We start from the raw sequence: 18,939 nt of genomic DNA, 5'->3' as shown, positions 1-18,939 counted from the left end.
GAGAGGCCTTATATTTTTTGACAGGTCTCTCTGTCAGATGCAAGCCACCAGATTGTCATGTAAGTGAACAGCAGTGAGTTGTTTAATGATACCGGTCACATTTCACCAAATTGGCGGAATTTTCAGGCACTGCCAGAAAAAATGCAGCATGGAACCTCCCCCTGAATCACATCGCCAACACAAGTTGCTGACCTAGGCGGAGATACTGTGGAGCATGGTGGGAGCCCTGTATTATCTTGTGAGGATTTTGTAGCTGGTCTCTTGTATCTTGGTAAAAAAAGAGGAATTTGGGGAACAATTAAGAATTTTCTCTTTGTTTAGCTGCAATGCATACCAAGTCAGATTTCCTTTGCGAGAGAAAGGATGGAATAAAGCCCACCACCAGGTGAACTAAGGAGACATATATCAAACAGATGCAATGTCGAACTGGTTCCCATCTATGGCACAAGGTCTCAAACCCTGTGAGCAGATAAATAATGTCTAGAGCAAGAGACCACTTTTGTAGAAAGTGCAACAACTGGAAACCACCCCAGAGGTCCAATGGAGAGTCTGCTAGGCTGGTAAGGTCAATAGAGACTAATGCACTATCCGAAGTTAGAAAATCTATCAAGTGGGTATAGCCATTAGATTTCAGGTGGTGGAACTTTACATTATGGAGTCCTGGGGAAAATCAGGGATGCCAAGAATGGGAACCAGGGGTGAGGGGACTGAAGAGACTGAGGAGCTGCAGAAGGCTGAACACAGAGTACTTTAGGCAGAGGAGAGGTAATCCAGAGCCAACTCATGGCCGTACCTTGGGAGTCCTCCAACTCCATGGCTTCGCCGCACCATGGTAATCGACCAACCTACTAAGATGTGTAGCTGATAGTAAACACGGATGTCTCTGTAATGCAAGGCACAGGTTTTTGTAGGATCAAACAAGGCTCCAAAACAAAGAGCAAACTTTCCTGAAAAAGAGAGCAGGAAGTCGAATGGGAAGGGCTTGCAGCAAGTAGAGGACTCGGTAAGCACCGTCATTTTTAGGGCGCTGCACCTACAGAACCACGTTAATGTTAAAGTGCCACTGCATCAAGTCCTCTTTGAGCTTGAGAAAAAGCGGCTTAAAATTTGCAGCGTATAACTTGCAGGGGTCCAGTGTAATGTTTGTGCCTAGGTACCTAATCGCATCAGTGACCCGTCGAAAAGTGAAGAAGGGCTGAAGATTGCGAACAATGCTGAAATCAGCAGAAATATTCAGGACGGAAGACTTTACTAAATTGATTTTAAAATATGACAAAATGCCATATACTCAGAGAGCCCCTAATAGATTAGGTAGGTAGGTGAGTGGATCCGTGACAAAGAACATCAGATTGTTGACGAAAGCCGCAGCCTCGTGGATACCTGAAGGTTTGTGGTATCTAGCGATATTAGGGTCAGCATGAACCAAGCAAAGAAAGGGTTCCAGGGTTAGAATGAAGATAAGGGGAGAGAGGGGGCACTCCTGCCTCATCCCGTTGGAGATAGGAAAGAAGTCAGATCTCAAATCAAAGTCTCATTGACTTTCACAGCTGTTGAAGGGCAAGAATAGAGAGAGGAAAATCTAGCGGAGCATGGAAGCCCCCAACCCGATATGTTCCAGGGTCGCCCCAATTAAATTGCCAATTGGCCCTATGAAATGGTTATTTCTGCATCTGTTGAGAGAAGAATAAGCAGACATCTAGAGGTCATAGTGGCAGTATGGATCAAAGTGAGGACAGTGTTATCTCAAGCAGAGGAACAAAGCCTGCTGGGTCCCTGTGCCTGCAAAGCTATTTGGACTTGAGGCTGCACATTTTAAATGGTTACCCCCTCACCTGGGCATCTTTCCCTCCAAGGATCATGACATCAGGGTTAGCAGCATGACTGGAGAGTTCCTTCCAAAGAGGTGTCCATATGTTTCCTGGAGATATGCTGAAAAATATATATATTTTATATCATAAAGATTAATTGAGTGCACTGCATTATCTGATAAATAGCATTTCCATATTATTGTATAGCAATAGTCACATGGGTAATTAGAAAATTAATGCTCTACTTAGTAAAGGACACTTTTCTCAGGCCAGCTGTTGATGTTGTTACAATTTCTATTATCCATACCTACTAAATATAGCTTTACAGGAACTCCATTAGCTATAAAGTGCCATTCCAGGCAATAAGTGAAAGCAGTTAGTGAGCTACTAATACTAACCAGCAAACACTACAGCTGTGCAAAAATTAAAATGTTTATTCAGTTTGCCTTAATGTGAATTATTTATAATATAATGAGGCCACAGTCCAAGAAACAGCTCAGAGTCACTTGAAGTTCACTTCCTCACCTGCATCACAGGACAGAGATACAGTTGCAAGAAAAAGTATGTGAACCCCTTGGGATTACGTGGAGTTTTGCATGAATTGGGCATAAAATGTGCTCTGAACGTCATCTAAGTCACAACAATAGAAGAACACAGTCTGCTGAACATAATACTACACAAACATTAGATGTTGCCATGGTATAATTGCACATAACATGTAAACATTCACAGTGCAGGGAGGAAAAAGTATGTGAGGCCCTAGCTTAATGACTTCTCCCAGAGCTAATTAGAGCCAGGAGTGAGCCAACCTTGACTCCAATCAGTGTGATGATATTGGATGTGTTGCTGACAGCTGTCCTGACCTTAAAAAACACACACCTGTTTTGGGTTTACTGGTTTCAAGAAGCACTGTCTGATGTGAACCATGCCTCGCAGAAAAGAGCTCTCAGAAGACCTACGATCAAGAATTGTTGACTTGCATGAAGCTGGAAAGGGTTACAAAAGTATCTCCAAAAGCCTTGATGTTCATGTGTCCACGGTAAGACAGACTGTCTACAAATGGAGAAAGTTTAGCACTGTTGCTACTCTCCCTAGGCGTGGTCGTCCTGTAAAAATGACTGCAAGAGCACAGCACAGAATGCTGCATGAGGTAAAGAAGAATCCCAGAGTGTCAGCTAAAGACCTACAGAAATCTCTGGCACATGCTAACATTTTTGTTGACACATCTACAATAAGGAAAACATTAAACAAGAATGGAGTACATGGGAGGACACCATGGAGGAAGCCATTGCTGTCCAAAAAGAATATTGCAGCACGTTTGAAGTTTGCAAAAGAGCACCTGGATGTTCTACAGCACTACTGGCAAAATATACTGTGGACAGATGAAACCAAGATTGAGTTGTTTGGGAAGAACACACAACACTTTGTGTGGAGAAAAAAAGGCACAGCACACCAACATCAAAACCTCATCCCCACTGTAAAACATGGCGGAGGGAGCATCATGGTTTTGGGCTGCTTTGCTGCCTCAGGGCCTGCACGGATTGTTGTCATTGATGGGAAAATGAATTCCAGAGTTTATCAAGACATTTTGCACGAAAACGTATGACCATCTGTCCGTCAACTGAAGTTCCGCAGAGGATGGGTGATGCAACAGGACAATGACCCAAAGCATACAAGTAATTCAACAAAACAATGGCTGCAACAGCACAAAATACGCCTTCTGGAGTGGCCCAGTCAGAGTCCTGACCTCAACCCGATTGAAATGCTGTGGCATGACCTTAAGAGAGCGATTCACACCAGATATCCCAAGAATATTGCTACACTGAAACAGTTTTGTGAAGAGGAGTGGTCCAAAATTACTCCAGATCGTTGTGCAGGTCTGATCTGCAACTACAGGAAATGTTTGGTTGAGGTTATTGCTGCCAAAGGAGGGTCAACCAGTTTTTAAGTCCAAAAGTTCACATACTTTTTCCTCCCTGCACTGTGAATGTTTACATGTTATGTGCAATTAAACCATGGCAACATCTAATGTTTGTGTAGTATTATGTTCAGCAGACTGTGTTCTTCTATTGTTGTGACTTAGATGACGTTCAGAGCACATGTTATGCCCAATTCATGCAAAACTCCACGTAATCCCAAGGGGTTCACATACTTTTTCTTGCAACTGTATCTGATCACTGGATTACCAACAAGGGGGTGCTGTGCATTGGTGCACAGTAGGATGGAGAACTGAAGGACTGACAAGGTAAACTGTGCTCCCTATATACATCTCAAGGTCTAAATCAAAACATCAGGCAGATATAAGTCCCAAATTAATGCAGGCTTGTGCACGATTTTAAATGTAATTGCTGCTAGTGTAAGTACCTGAATCAGTCAAATCCTCTTGCAATCACCTAAGCAAGCAACCAAAACAAATTGCTGCATGCAAATGCAGTGACAAGAAACACGCTGAGAGGAGAGAGTAGAGTGATCAGAGAGATGACCTCCCCGGCCTGCTGCTGTTCTTCGTTGTCCAGTCAGCAAGCAGGGAACACCACTGTGTTCCCTAACTGTCCCTAACCTAGCAAGGCCTTCTGCCACAGCAGAGTAGTCTGAATCAAGAAGCTGGGATAAGTCTGCTACTAAAAGGAAAAGCACCCCAAAATATTCCTGTCCAGCATCCATAAAAGCCTACAGTAACCCTATGTTAAAGCTGAACTCCAGGAACCACATCACTATTAAAAATGTGCTGGCTCAAAGGGGTTAATGCCAAAGAGGTATATTCCACCTTGTGAACTTATCTGTTTAATTTACTATTTTCATTATTACCAAGCCCCAGGAGTACAGAACCAAACACTGGACTTTCCAGTCTCCAATACACTGACTGTAGAGTGGTTTGAAGCTGTTCTGTTTGTCCCTCCTTTCCTTATGAACTGTGCAACGACATGAGTATTATGCTTGAATGTCCTTGCAATAAAATCTATATTGGCAAGACCAAGCGTCAGCTACGGGTACGCATAGGGTATCAGCAACAAACATTATAAGACCCCAGTTGCAGAAAATTTTGCCATGTTTCACAATTCATCACCCAAGGGACTTAGGGTCAAGGCAATCTATGCATTGAACCTCTCTAACCGCGGGGGTGATTTTGATACGATCCCACTGTGGAAGGAGAAGGAGTGGATATTCAGACTTGGGTCCCTGGCACCCAAGGGACTCAATGCTGAATTGAGCCTATAGGTTCTTCTGGAACCCTAATCTTTATGGTTTCTTTACCCTGCCATTGAAGAACCACTTTGATTTAATGACTGACCATTTAATTTATTGATCCCCAATATGTATGGGCAATACCCAATATTGGCCATCTTTTATGGCAATATGGTTCACTGGTATAACATGGAAATTAGGGAATGCCTGATATAGTGTGGGTTGTGTAACTGTATATAATTAAAACTGGTCCACTTACTGGTTAGGTGTAATGGGTATTATAGCAGCATGCGATGTTTCAAGTGACAATAAGGCTGCTGCTGTTTGTGGGCAAATCTGGAAGTGACGTGTTGGTCTCTATATAAGCCCCTGACATTATGGCCGTGGCATCCTGAAGAAACTCAGTGGGCGAAATGCGTTGACGTGACAGCATCATGATGCCCGTACTCCAGGCACCACCATGCTGCTTTTCCAACACACACCTTGCAGTCACATGCAATTAATTGCTACATGGAGTCTGACTATAGCAGCACTATACAGAGGGTCAAGATTGACTGATGTGGGTAATCGTATCTGGAGTGGTGAGCCAATAACATCAGGCAGTCTGCGATTATATCAGGGGTTGGTCCCTGGACTATGATTGCTCTGTGAAGCCTTAAACACCTGGTACCTTTCTTCTGCCTGTATGCAGTGAATGGTTGTGGCTACCTATAACCAATATCTACACATTTGTTATTGAAATCCAGCCTGCTGTCCAAGGTTGATCCTATTTGCTGTACTTGCAAACTGTGACATTTCTTGTTGCTATCTCCATTGGAACCATTGTTATGTTCATCACCTATGCAAGCATGGTTTGACTGCATGCAGGGGCAATTTATCATAGGTTTGAATTTCCAGCATTGATTGAAGATACCCCTTCATGACTGATGGATTGTCATTAATATCAATATCTATTTATGCCCATTCTGGCCATACCTCTGGTACAAGTTTTTAAGGGGCCAGCACCTTTACATACTGTTACTACACTACTGTCATAGATGACATTATTGATCTATCGATCTAGAATAACTGGTCATAATCATATAGTTTTTGGCCTCTATGGTCCTATCCCTATGTTATTGCATGTTCTGGTGTGTGTGGTTGGTATGTCTGTGCACCCAGGTGGGTGTTTTTATGGCACATGACAACGTTATGTAGTTTATAACTGTGTAGTGTGGAAGTATATTTGCTATCATTTATATTTTGATATTTTTCAATAAAATATTTTTCAAGCCACAGCTTGGTTCTCTGTTGGGACTTCTTTTTGTGGGTTTCTTACTCACATACCTAGCTTGTTATCCACTTAAGTTGGTCATATACTAGTAGAATGTTGTTCAAAAAATTTTATTTTTGGATCATTTGCTTGATTTTCTAATGGTTAGTGGGATCAAATATAGTCATTTTCAACCATAGTGATCAAAATTCGAAGGAGCGGGAAGGAAGATATTTCTTGAATGAACAAAAGTCAAATTGTGAATGTGGTTTTCGTTCAGGGAAAATCATGCCTAATGTAATGCACTAGTTCTAAGCACAAAAGAAACTTGTGTAAAGTGGCATTAAACACAAAGGCAAACATTTATTACATTGCACCTCACCAATTCCTAGATGTAGAGGCTGCATTAGTTTTCTTTTTAAGCTTTCTTTCTTTTATTTTCATTTGGTGATTCAGCTAGTATGTCTGTTGTTTTTCAAAAAAAAAGGAGCCATCCTGCAGATGTACCAGTTAGATGGTTGAGACAAACCATTTAACACTGTCAGGGGTGTTTACATTGATCAGCTTTTATTTATGTAAAGCCTTGATCTTAACGTATGTAAATCTGCCAGTACATCTAACTCTCCTCTTCCCCCCAGACTGAAAATGCCGCTGTCCAAATCTGCCTCATGTGCTCCTTCTTCCGGAGTGAGGGCACTCTAATACAGGAGGTGTGTTACTGGCTAGATCACCAGGGGAAAACAGAAGGAAAAAGTCTAAAAAAAAAAACTAATGCAGCAACCACATCAAATGATTGGTGAGCTGTAATATAGTAAATGTTTGGCTTTGTGTTTAATACCACTTTATTATGTCTAGGATTCCAATTCCATTCAAGTAGTAGATCTAATTTTAAGGGCTTTTGAATTAAATTAGTTGACTTAAAGTGGTTCTAAAGGTAAAAGGTTTTTTTGTACTTTTAATGCATTCTCTGCATTCAGGTAAAAAAAAAAACCTTCTCTGTGCAGCTCCCCCCAGACTCCCCTAAATACTTACCTGAACTTGATCTTGATCCAGCGCTGTGCACAAGAGCAGCAACTCTCTCTTCATTGAACAAAGAGGCAACAGCAGGAGCCATTGGCTCCTGCTGCTCTCAATCACCGGCAGTGAGGAGGGAATGCGGGGCAGAGTCGAGCTGTGCACTCTGTGTCAATGGACGCACAAAACCTGGCTCAGGATCGAGCCGGCCCAAATGCCCCGATAGCAAGCAGTTTGCTATGGGGGCACTCAGCAAAGGGAAGGAGCGGACAGAACCGGTGGGTAACCTGAGAAGAGCAGGATCAGAGCTGCTCTGTGCAAAACAATTGCATAGAGCAGGTAGGTATGACATGTTTATTATTTAAAAAAAAAAAAATCATTTAGAAGCACTAAAGATGGCAAGATGAAATGCTCTGATGTAATCACTGAAGTATTTCTGTATGAATTTACAAACAAAATTATACTGGTGTTTGGTCAGATTTTGTTCCAAACATGGTCAATAATATGGAACAAGTTGTACTTGCAAACAAGTGTAAATCCAATGCCAAAAATCCAAACTAATCTCCTGTATGTAGAAGCTTTGTAAAAAGATGATAAATTGTACTTTGCAAAAGAACATAACAATAAAAGAAACAAATACAGTAACATTTGTACATATGCTTTTTCAATTAAACTATTTGATCTCTTAGAAATTAAGGCAGTTCATTGTTCTTGCAGATACACCATCTATTTGACTGTTAAATCTTGGTCACTGGCCAACAGTAAATGGCATTCCTCTCATCCCAGTTACACCCATTTGTTTTTAGTAATTGTACACAGCCGAACCCTTGTCCAAAGCCTTCAGAATTCTACTATTTGTAGGATTTTCCAGAGCACTTTGTTTTGGTATTGGGATCTTGGTGCTGTGAGATCTCTGTGCAGGATCTGTGTGATCCTGACACAGAAAGGATCCCAATGTTGGTAGTGAGCATACACAGCTAGAGGATGATTTAGCATTTTAGCAAATGTATAGTAGTTCTGTACATATTTTTATATACATTGATCAAATTAAGGCTTTGCATAAAACTTTATCATAAGAGAAAAATACCTGCATTCTAACTGCTCTGGTTTGTGTTCATCATCCCCATATAGTAAAGTAATTGCATTGTGTAACAAACGTACATCCAATGAAACTGTATATAATACTTCTGTACACTATCTTTCTGTATTATATAGGAACATAACACACCAGAGTGCATATTTTAAGCGCTGTTTTGGTTTAACCATACCATGCATTTGATCTATTTTTTGCTGCCTAAAAGTCCTATGGAGAACTATAATCAATTTTGTATATTAAATCTTGTTTATATACTTCTATTGAGGAGAAAAAGGTAAACCGGGTATAAATTCCAGTATACCCTGGTTACATCCAATGCAATCAGTCTAAAAATAGTAAAAGATAATACACATCTGCTGTATCCAATACACATTATACATAAACATATGCAAAATCCAAAAAAGAAAAGAAACTAGAGAAAAAAATAAAAAGGTACTTTCAAATAACATTTGGAAAATTGAATAAATTCAAGTGTGGCCAGAGATTCAAAGTGGGAAGACTTAGGTCAAACATTACGAAAACATACGACAATATAACTTGATGGTTTTACTCTGCCGAAGGTAGGCAATATAAAACCCATGGATCCCTTTAGACCCAAAAATGTGTCTTGTAGGTTTGTTTCCTGACTCTGATATTGTCAGGTATAGGAAGCCCTTTTTGTTTCCAGAAAACTGAATGCCTATTCCTGGATGCAGGCGCTTCCCCCCGACATTTCAAGATTGGGTCCATGATGTAAACTCTACCCTATAAATAATAAAAACGGATGTATGTTCATAGGTTGCACCACTAAGTATAACAAGATATGGGACCATTGGTTGGCACTTCCTGATACTTATCTGTAAGTCTGTATTCACAGTGGAGGGTTATTATCTAAGCAGTGTTCTTCGAGTATTTTATTGAGAGATATTGATTTTTATATCAATGTTCCCATCTCAATAATGTATGCTGCCCTATCACCTATTGTGATTCAATGTATGACGGCTTGTGCCTTTGGCACTGATCTCCTAATGGTGATGTCATTACTTCTGAGCAGGGGATTTGGCTCCTGTTCCGTTAAATGTGGTGCACAGTCACTAGCAGAGGGCTAATCTGGTTTCTCACCAGAGTGCTCTATCCCCTATCAACCCAGGGGGTGCAGGTGTACTCACTCAGATCCTCTCCTGTACAGCTTGTGGAATGGGTGCTTCTACCAGGCCTATCAACTGGTCTGCTCCCTCCTTTCCATACAGGTGGTCTTCTCTCAGGTGACCAGTGAGTCCTGTGGTTTCCTCCTTTCCAGCTCCAGGCTCACAGGCAGGCCCCATCCCAGCAGGCCTAATGGCAGGTTTCTTCCTGCAGCCTCACATCTTCATGACTCACTCCTTTCCCACCACCACTCTCCAACCCTACTGAACAGATTCTTACACCTATTAAGGGAGTCCAGTCCCTTTCCAAGCCTCCTTTTGCGTATTGGCTGAGGTCCCTCAAAGGTGCAGCCAACCATTCCTCAGATCCACCCACCACCTCCAAGGCTCTCCACCGAAAGCCTCAAAGCAGGGGGAAATTGCAGAGGGGTAGGCTTGCAGAGTCTTCGAGAAGTTTTGATTCTTGTATTGTATGAAAGATTTGATCCATCAACATAATTGCATCCATTCTGGAAACGATTTGTGTAAAAAGTGGTAAGCTATGACCCAGTGCACAGAAATGCACAAGGTATGTATCAATCTCTCCAAGGGTCATGGGAGATCAGGGATAGTAGAGAATAATAAACATTGGATCCAGTTAAATGAATCAAAATTCCAGCTAGTTTGGAAGCAAGGTCAAAAATCTCTTTCCAAACTAAGTGTCAGGAATGGACTAGCCAGCAATGGTGGGACTCACCTGCCTTTTGATCTGCAGTACCAGGGCTGGCCAGCGGATGCTCCCAGCAATCAGAGACTCAACTTTGCAGCCAGCTAACACCTGGAACTGATTATTCTGGGGTATTTAAGGGATGGCCAGACTTGCAGACTCTGCCTTGGTGTTGTGTTTCTCTTGGGCCCTGTATCCTGTTCCTGCTCTCTGTTCCTGTCTGATTCTCTGCTACCTGTTCTGATCCCTGGCTTGTCTGACCATCCCTCTGCCTGACCCTCTGTACTACGCTGCCTGCTACCTGTTCTGATCCCTGGCTTGTGACCCTGACCATCCCTCTGCCTGACCCTCTGTACTACGCTGCTAGCTACCTGCCGAACCTGGCCTGTGACCCCGACCAATCTCCGCTTGCTCCCCCTGTACCTACCTGCCCAATTGATATTGACCCGGCCTGCCTGACGACGCTTGCTTGTATGTACTGTTATCTGTGGGTGGTTGGTTTGGTTTGTTTGCACTGTATTATGTTTAGTATTGCACTGCGTTTATGTTTGTATTGTTAGTGTTAATAAATTATATTGTTTATCACATATCTGAAGTTTGCGTTTCCCTGCGTCAGTCACACACCTCTGGTCACACCTGGGAGCCCTGACACTAAGACTATTTTTTCACATGTCCAAAAGGCATGTAAAAATGAAGCAGCTTGACTACAATCATGGAAACAGTGTGGCGGGACTGGAGGACAGATAGTAGATAGCTTGAGTGGAGTATAGTGCCACCTAGTGAACAATTTAAGTGCTGTATCATGGACAGTCAAAGATCTAATACATTTCCTAATGTTGGTTCACATGGTATCCTTCTTTTGCTCTGTGAATTGCTCACCAAGCTCCTCTTCCCATCCAACCATATAGGAGAGTTTGGAGGAGGTGATTTCCGAGGCAAGACTATGATGTAGGGTCGAAGTCAATCCCTTAACGTGAGGGCATGTATGACATATATTCTCATACATAGTATAAGAGTCAGAAGGGGAGAGTGCATAATGTTTGGCATAAAAAATTTCTTATTTGTTAATAATGATACAATTCAGAGGTGGGATAGCTTTCAAATGTTGGAGTTGGGAAAATTAAATGTATGAGGAACCTTCTTGGTGATGTGAAAGATTGGTTACTGAGTGGGACAATGAAAGTCATTAGGTCTTGAAAACACTGTTACAAACCAAAAATGAGGACTGTGGAGTTACTTTAGAGACCAGATGATATTTATATTTATAGCAATGTCAGAGTTTAGGCGATTGGCCCACAAATATATTACATTTCAGTAATTCTTGTACAAAGGTTCCGTTAAACCTTAGTAGACAAGGTAGATAATAAGGAGAGATAGAATTACTTTCAAGTTTTAGCCGCGGAACTCTTGAACCCAGAATGTTCCATTGGGTTTGTTGTGTTAGTTGAGAGGCCAAGTAATATAGCCAAATCCATGGGAATGACATTAAATAGTCCTTGAATATCTGAGTTGTTGTTATGCCAAAAAAATTTGTTTAAATCTGAATTAATCTAACATGAGTCTGACTTAGAAAAACTAATCAGTAGGACCCTAAACAAATATAAATGTTTGGGAAGATGGTCATCTTGATGGCAACCACCCCCCGAAGAAAAGAGATATGAAAAGTTGAACATAATTTAAGCATTTGCCTAATCTTGGTGATAGTAGATGGATAAATACGTTGAAAAAGCTTGTGAAAGAGGATATGTTAATTCCCAGGTAGGAGATAGTGGAGAAGGACCAAATAAATGTAAAACTATCGCTGAGTGCTTCTCTTTTGGAGGGGGGCATACTGAGTGTTGAAACCACAGATTTGTTAAGGTACCTGAGAGGCCTGTTAAAGCTGCACACTTGGATAGGACATCCATAAGGCTAGGTAAAGATATAATAAGCTGAGTAATAAAAAGCAGAGTGTCATTTGGGTACATGCATAGCATGAAACTTTTGTTGCCTTTCAGATAACTTCTAATATTGGGGTGAAGAATAATGGTTGTAGCTAAAGGCTCAATTGCCAGTGCGTTGAGCAGGAGTTGAAGAGGGAATCCTTGTCTAGTGCCCCATTCAAGTGAGAAGATTTCTTAGATTGTAAGCTCCAAGGAGCAGGGCCCTCCTAACCCTCTTGTATTGAACTGTATTGTTGCTGTATTTTCTCCTGTTATATTGTAAAGCGCTGAGCAAACTGTTGGCACTATATAAATCCTATATAATATAATAATAATAACTCTGAATTGCAACCTCTTAGGCAGATGCATGTTTTAGGAGGAGCATATAAGGCTTTAAAGCCATCGAAAAACTCCAACCATATCGCTGCAAGAGCAATGAAAGGTAATGCAACATGATACTATAAAATGCCCTGTTAATATCTAGCCTCAATAGCAACAACTTCCTAGAGAAAAGATTGGCATCTTGAATAACATTGTCGGCCAAAATAATGTTATCTGTGATCTGTCTATTGGGGATGAAGCCTGACTGAAAAGGCAAAATAAAGGTAGGGATAATGGAACCTAATCTGTCAGTCAGGATGCAACTAAACAGTTTCAGGTCATTATTTATCACCAAGATAGGGTGGGAATTTTGGGGGAGAGAGTGATCCTTATTAGGCTTGGGGAGGAGAAACATGTTGGCTACCAACATCTCATCTGGAAAAGTGTGGCTCTGTAAAACATAATTATAATAGTTGGAGCCTTACATATATTAAAGTGGGACTCCAGTTTCTTACAAGCCTCCAGCCCCTTACAAAAAAAAAACAGACACATTTTTTTCAAGGGTCTTCTGGCTAGTTGTGTCTACTTGGAAACGTGATCACCATTTGGTACTCTGAGCCCAGGCCAGCATGACAACACAATCACAGTGGGTGGGTACGAGGCAGCCTTGGCTCCAAGCAATTGGGTTGAATGATGCTGGTGGTGATTCAGCAAGGCACTAGTGACATTTGGTGATGGAATGTTATTACTGAAGTTGATAACTCTGGATGGAAGGTGCGCACTGCAGCCAAAGCTGCTTTTTTACTTTTTTTTTGCTATGTATTTTTTAAACCAGAGTTCCACTTTAAAGTGCAATCCTGGGCATTTAAAATTTAGCTTATAATAAAAAAGAATAGACATAGAAGCAAAAGCAGTATTTAAAAATTAAAGGTGTAAAAAGTAATTACCAAATGATTTAATCTGTTCCAGGGGCTGAAGGATTTGACTTGGTGAAACTTCAATCAACAACTGGACCCCAAAATATGAACAATGGTGGAATTTCAGACATCGACCCAGAGAAGTCAGATGTTGCACCCTCAACTAATTTACACAGGCTAGTTGTGATTTACCCCAAGCTTAATCCTTCATAACAGTGTAGGGTAATGAGTTACAAATCAACACTCAGTTATGAATGCTTCGAATTCAAAAAATGACTAGAAAAATCTATATCAGCGCCAAGGGACTCCAATCATTAACACCTCTCCCATAATCCAAGGTTTACCCAACCTATTTGCACTCTTTTGCGGTAATTATTTATAACTATGCACTGCAAAGCTACAGTTTTTACTATTATATTTTTATACTGATTTTTTTTTTTGAGGAGAATTGTAAACAACAGTATAAACCATACTGTTCATGGATAACAGTTCAATTCAGTACAGTACAAAGTACTGATCACAATATATCATTCTAATAAAGAAATTTAAACTATGGATCTTATCAACGATAACTGAAAACCAAATTAGTACATTTATGAACAGATCTAAACCATTCACTGTGTAATGTCTTTGTAAAGGAAGAATAAAAAGTATTACAAAAATATTAAACAAGGTGTCGTGTGTCCTTATTACATCTGTCTTCTACTATATAAAGGTCTAAATAAGTGTCTGGACTCAGGAGTTATGACTATGGAGTAGGTGTCAGTAGTAGTCAACCATTCCTCCCAAATTATGTTGAATTTTAATAGACATCCTCTTGCTTCGTATGTTAGCTTATATAAAGAGTGGATTTGGTTAATCAGTTTTTATCCACAAATTGAGTCTGAAGGGGGGGGCAGTATACATCCATTGGAGGGCCACAGTTTTTTGCTTGCATAGAACAAAAGTAGGTGCAAGAATGTTTTTTTAAAGGCATGAATATCTCAATCTCCAGATATGCCCAAGAGACACCATTTCGGATTGCATATATTGGAAATGTCAAAATGAGAGGAAATAAAATCAGTAATCTAGGGCCAAAAAGGTCTAACTTTGTCACAGGTCCAGATCATATGGAGAAGGCCACCCTGATCCTTTTGACACTTAAGGCAAAGGGGTGTATCTATTTTATGCATTTGGAACAGATGGAATGGTGTAGAATAAATTCACTGAAAATATATGTTTATCCCTAGCAGAGATAGCAGGATCAAAATATCATAATATGATTTAGAGAGCTCCTACCACAGCTGTTTCCTGAAATATCCGGGATGTCTCTGTGTGATTTTGTACGGATCTTGGAATTGAGGAGGGAGTCTCTAAGAGTGTGTTATAATAGCTAGAGGTCACATGGCAGTGAATTGGTCAAAGCAGACCATGTTCTGACTTAGAATTATTAACCTCAGTTGGGAGTCTGCAACATATCTGATATGAAGGTATCGGAGATACCCAACTCTTTAGTGTACTAAATGTTTTAAAGGTACCTTGCACATATAATTGATATACTTCAGACCTTTTTGCACCCATTATGGATCATGTGAGAGTACTGGGTTAAACCAAATAGGTTTTTTTTTTAGATATGTATCGTATAGAGTCAGGAGATAAAGACATGCATTGACGATATATTTTTAGAGAAACATTTAATATACCAGTTCCTGCATTTGTAGGGAGAGTGCATCTATATATAAGATTGGACAGTGTCCTATAAGATGATACAATGGCATTTAACTGCGGGAATAGCCACTAATGCAGATATACCAACTGGGGTGCATTATAATATTTGCAAACATTAGGCAAAGCTAAGCCCCTTTGGGATCATGGGAGTTGTAGTGTCATCAGGGAGAGTCTGGCGACTTCGGGATACCAGAGAAATGCAGAAAGCATAGATTCTATATCTATGATCAGTTTATTGGTATATGTACAGTATTGTGGGGAGTTATATAGAATGCATAACAACTTGGGTAGGAAATCATTTTAAACAGATTCACTGTTCCCATTAAGGTAAGTGGGAGCTTTGCCCATAGCATACCTTTAGTTCTGATAGTCTCATTAGAGGGAAGGATATTATTTCCAATATATTTAGCCATGGGGGGGGGGTTTATATGTCATTACCAAGATATTTAAATTGATCAATGGTTTGCAGAGGACAGTCTGGAGGGAGAGTAAGAGGTAGCTCTGGGTCCATGGAGAAAATATGGGACTTTGATCAATTACCTTTGAACCCATAATAAGTGCTGAAGTCTAAGTTACAGTTTATTACATTTCCTAAATCTGGAATCTGAGATGGCCATAAGTACATTTGTATCTGAACACAGGTTGCTCGATCACACCCTAGTTTAGGCGATTGACAAGTCTGTAAAAGCAAACTTAAGCAAATAATCTCTTGCTGTGAGCATAATCTCATTAAAGGATAGGTTCACCTTTGGGAACATGTTACACCTTTGGGAAGATCTAGAAAGGCTTCCTGATATCTGTTAGAGACAGACTATAGCATTGTTTCTCAACCTTTTTCCAGTCAAGGCACCCTTTAAAATTATAGGCAATCTTGCTGTGGAGCGCCATGGTAGTTCATTGAAGCTTCCTGTCAGTATATCTGCTTGCTCATACCATACGGCAAGCAAAGCAGATATTCAGACAGGTCTGCAGGAGACCCGCATGGCATCAGCAATCTGATCGCTGGTGCAATGCTTTCCAAGCTCCTGTATACAAAAATAATAAATGCACATTTTTTTACCTGCAAAAAAATGTGCATTTATTATTTTTGTCTAAAAGGTGAACTTATTCTTTAAGCATATAGACTTTTATCATTGTGCTGTTAAAATTTGCATAGTCACCAATGATGTGTAACCAATTTAACATTAGCTGGCTGGTGACTATAACAGGATCACTTCAATTTCTGTAGCCATGTAACACCTGTTTATGGCTGTATCAACTAATGCATCAGTTAAATGATATTGTAAAGCTTTAAAAGATACAAATATGATTGCAGAGTCATTTCATAGCTTAAATTTAATAGCTTACCCGTTCACTCTCACACTGTACTGGCTTTCATCTATCGCCATTGCCTTGGTCATTGCAGTCACTGCTCCCTGGTACAAAGAAAAACAACCCATCAGGACCAGTGTAAATACAATAAATTACAGATGAAGTATACCCAAGAGTATTGCGATTGTTGTCGTGATTGATAGGGATACAGACCCCAATCGGGTTATTTGATTGGCCAACACAGACTGGTATTCTGGGAAGTTTTGGAATTCAATCAAGTGGAATCATGTGCGGGAAAATTTTCAAGTCATTAGTGTGGAGGCAGGATACAATATTTTATTAAAAAATTTTTGGATTACTGTCAAACCACAGGCCTAAGGTCTGTTTCCAAAAAAAAGTATGCAGGTCCATGCTGTATTCACCAGATAAATTGTCAGTGAAAATTGATATTGTTTATTAAACAGATGGTTAACGTGCAAACTGGCCACTGTTTCCCAGCTGTGTTCCTGTAATTTATTTGTGAAGTATCCCTCACCATATTCCAGAATTCAAGCAGGAAAAGACACTCCCCAAATAAAAGAGAAAGTTATCAGGAATTTATTTTTATATCTTCAACATAAGGGGAGGATTTGGGGAAAATCTGTGGATGGTTATGGTCACTCATAACCATCTAGAAAGGTTTCCTGATATCTGTTAGAGACAGACTATAGAATTGTTTCTCAACCTTTTTCCGGTCAAGGCACCCTTTAAAATTATAGGCAATCTCGAGGCGCCCCATTTTAAAATGCAAAAAACTAAACTAAATGTTTTATGTAATGCAGCAACATCCACGCATGCAAGAAACCCAAAATTAGAGACGATTTATTCTTCCAAAGCAAACACACCTTTGCACACTGGTACTGAATAGAATTCCAAAGTTTCTCCTCTGCCTCAGTTTCTCTCCCTCACCCAGGTAATGTGACCCCAGTGCTGACAAAGAAGGGCAAAAAAGGATGCTGTGCAGGCACCCAACATCCTCCTTATCAGCCAATGGCATCATTGGTTGTTAGGACACAAATGGCTGGTAGGTTGTAATGGTACACAATGAAAACCTGTGGCTTTGTGTAACTAAAAGGCACGTTTGATCCACCTGCTGGCTTGTTTTTGGAAATTTTTAACTATTTTGCCAAGGCACCCCCGAAGAAGCCTGGAGGCAGCCTGGTTGAAAAAGGCTGGACAATAGGAGTACATTTTTATTTCTGTGTGTGTGGTCCCTTCCTCCTTCATCTTACTGATATACAAATCTGTTCCAGGAGAAAGGTTCCCACAAGGCATTGATAGTGAAACTATAAGAGGGCGCTTACACTCCCCATAGACACCCTGCACTCAATCTCCAAATGCCATGAATCAAAATAACATAAACAATAAATAGTGCTACATACAGTCCAACACCAATATGGAAATATTGTTTCTGTGCCACCGAATATTCCCAAAGTGCTTCGCCTCCTCTGTCACCACAATGCACTCACCAAAGATCCATGGCCCTTCTATTTAAAAGAAAATGTCATAAAGTGCTGTTTGCCCCAGAGGCTCTCCAACTGCTGTTCCTCACTTTTCCTCCAATCATCACTTGTCCTATGTGCCTGATGTCTCTCCATCAATGTCACCCAAAGACCACAAAGACAGAATCTTTCATTGTGCAGTATTTAATTAAGACTTGGCAATAAAAATTATTACAAATTTTACACTTACAAAACATGGTGCACATTATCTCGGCATCAATACACTCAGCATCTGTGCACCACTGCTCCATTTCCTGAACCTTGGCGTATGTTCCAAATACCTGAATCCGGAAATGATGTACGGATTTGGCCAGATATAACAACCGTAAGCAGCCTCTACATGTTTCGCCGTGTAGCGTCCTCAGGGAGCTAAAGGGGCAGCTACAAAAATATTGCAATGCACCTATATTGTACATAAGGTTTTACTATATTTGTATTTCACTTTTGGCAATATGTGAATGGTATTTTAGTTCTGCACAGGCAGTAATTTATCTTGGAGGAAAGGTGCCATATCTCTTTTATTTCTTTTTTATTTTTATTTGGTTCATGGTATTTGGATAGCTTTTCTCTTGGTTGTGTTGCTTCAGTAGTGTATGTTTATGTTGGAGCTTTTACCCAATCATATTTCAGCCATCATGTGTTGCCAGGATCAAAGAAATCTGCCCTGAGGCCTTCAGAATGGCAATGAAACTGTTGTTTTAACCAGTCAGATTTCGAGTGAGTGACTCCGGGGATATCTAGCAGGCATACAATAATGTCTGCATTTATACGATTGGATGGTCAGAGAGTGTACTAGTCAGAGCCAGCAAACCGCATCTGTAGCAAACTGCACAAGCTAAAATATATTTTTGTAGATGTAATAGCTGGTTTTTAAACCCACAATGGCTGACAGAGGAGTAGAAATTGATTTGGTTGCAGATATAATTACAAAGCCATTTTCAAGACAGACTTTTCATGAAAAGCTGGACATTGTGAGGAAAGATTGGTCAACCCCAAAGCTAGCAAGCTTGTCCCAGCCAGGGAAAGGATTTGTC

General features: G+C 40.5%; 1 protein-coding gene and 1 long non-coding RNA gene across 3 annotated transcripts in view; one reads left to right on the top strand and one right to left on the bottom strand.

The window, feature by feature from the left end:
• LOC149451174 (uncharacterized) overlaps positions 1-14,018 on the top strand; it is a 72,904-nt gene extending 58,886 nt beyond the window's left edge. Inside the window, exon 2 of the long non-coding RNA XR_016315144.1 lies at positions 13,399-14,018. This is a non-coding gene — a long non-coding RNA (uncharacterized LOC149451174). The remainder of the gene's footprint in view (positions 1-13,398) is intronic.
• The window catches only part of HSD17B14 (hydroxysteroid 17-beta dehydrogenase 14), a 57,056-nt gene that overhangs the window by 3,153 nt on the left and 34,964 nt on the right, over positions 1-18,939 (bottom strand). For both annotated transcript variants that reach the window (XM_089691006.1, XM_089691007.1), the window contains 2 exons: positions 16,401-16,468; positions 1,833-1,929 (listed from right to left, as the gene is read on the bottom strand). In XM_089691006.1, the coding sequence (XP_089547132.1) occupies positions 1,833-1,929; positions 16,401-16,468 (165 nt within the window). The remainder of the gene's footprint in view (positions 1-1,832; positions 1,930-16,400; positions 16,469-18,939) is intronic.

This window comes from Staurois parvus, unplaced genomic scaffold, assembly GCF_062004578.1.
Source record: "Staurois parvus isolate SC_StPar_1 unplaced genomic scaffold, SC_StPar_1.0 ptg000548l, whole genome shotgun sequence".
Classification (NCBI taxonomy): Eukaryota; Metazoa; Chordata; class Amphibia; order Anura; family Ranidae; genus Staurois; species Staurois parvus.
Note: the sequence above shows the minus strand (reverse complement) of the source record. Positions and strands in the feature narration are given on the sequence as shown.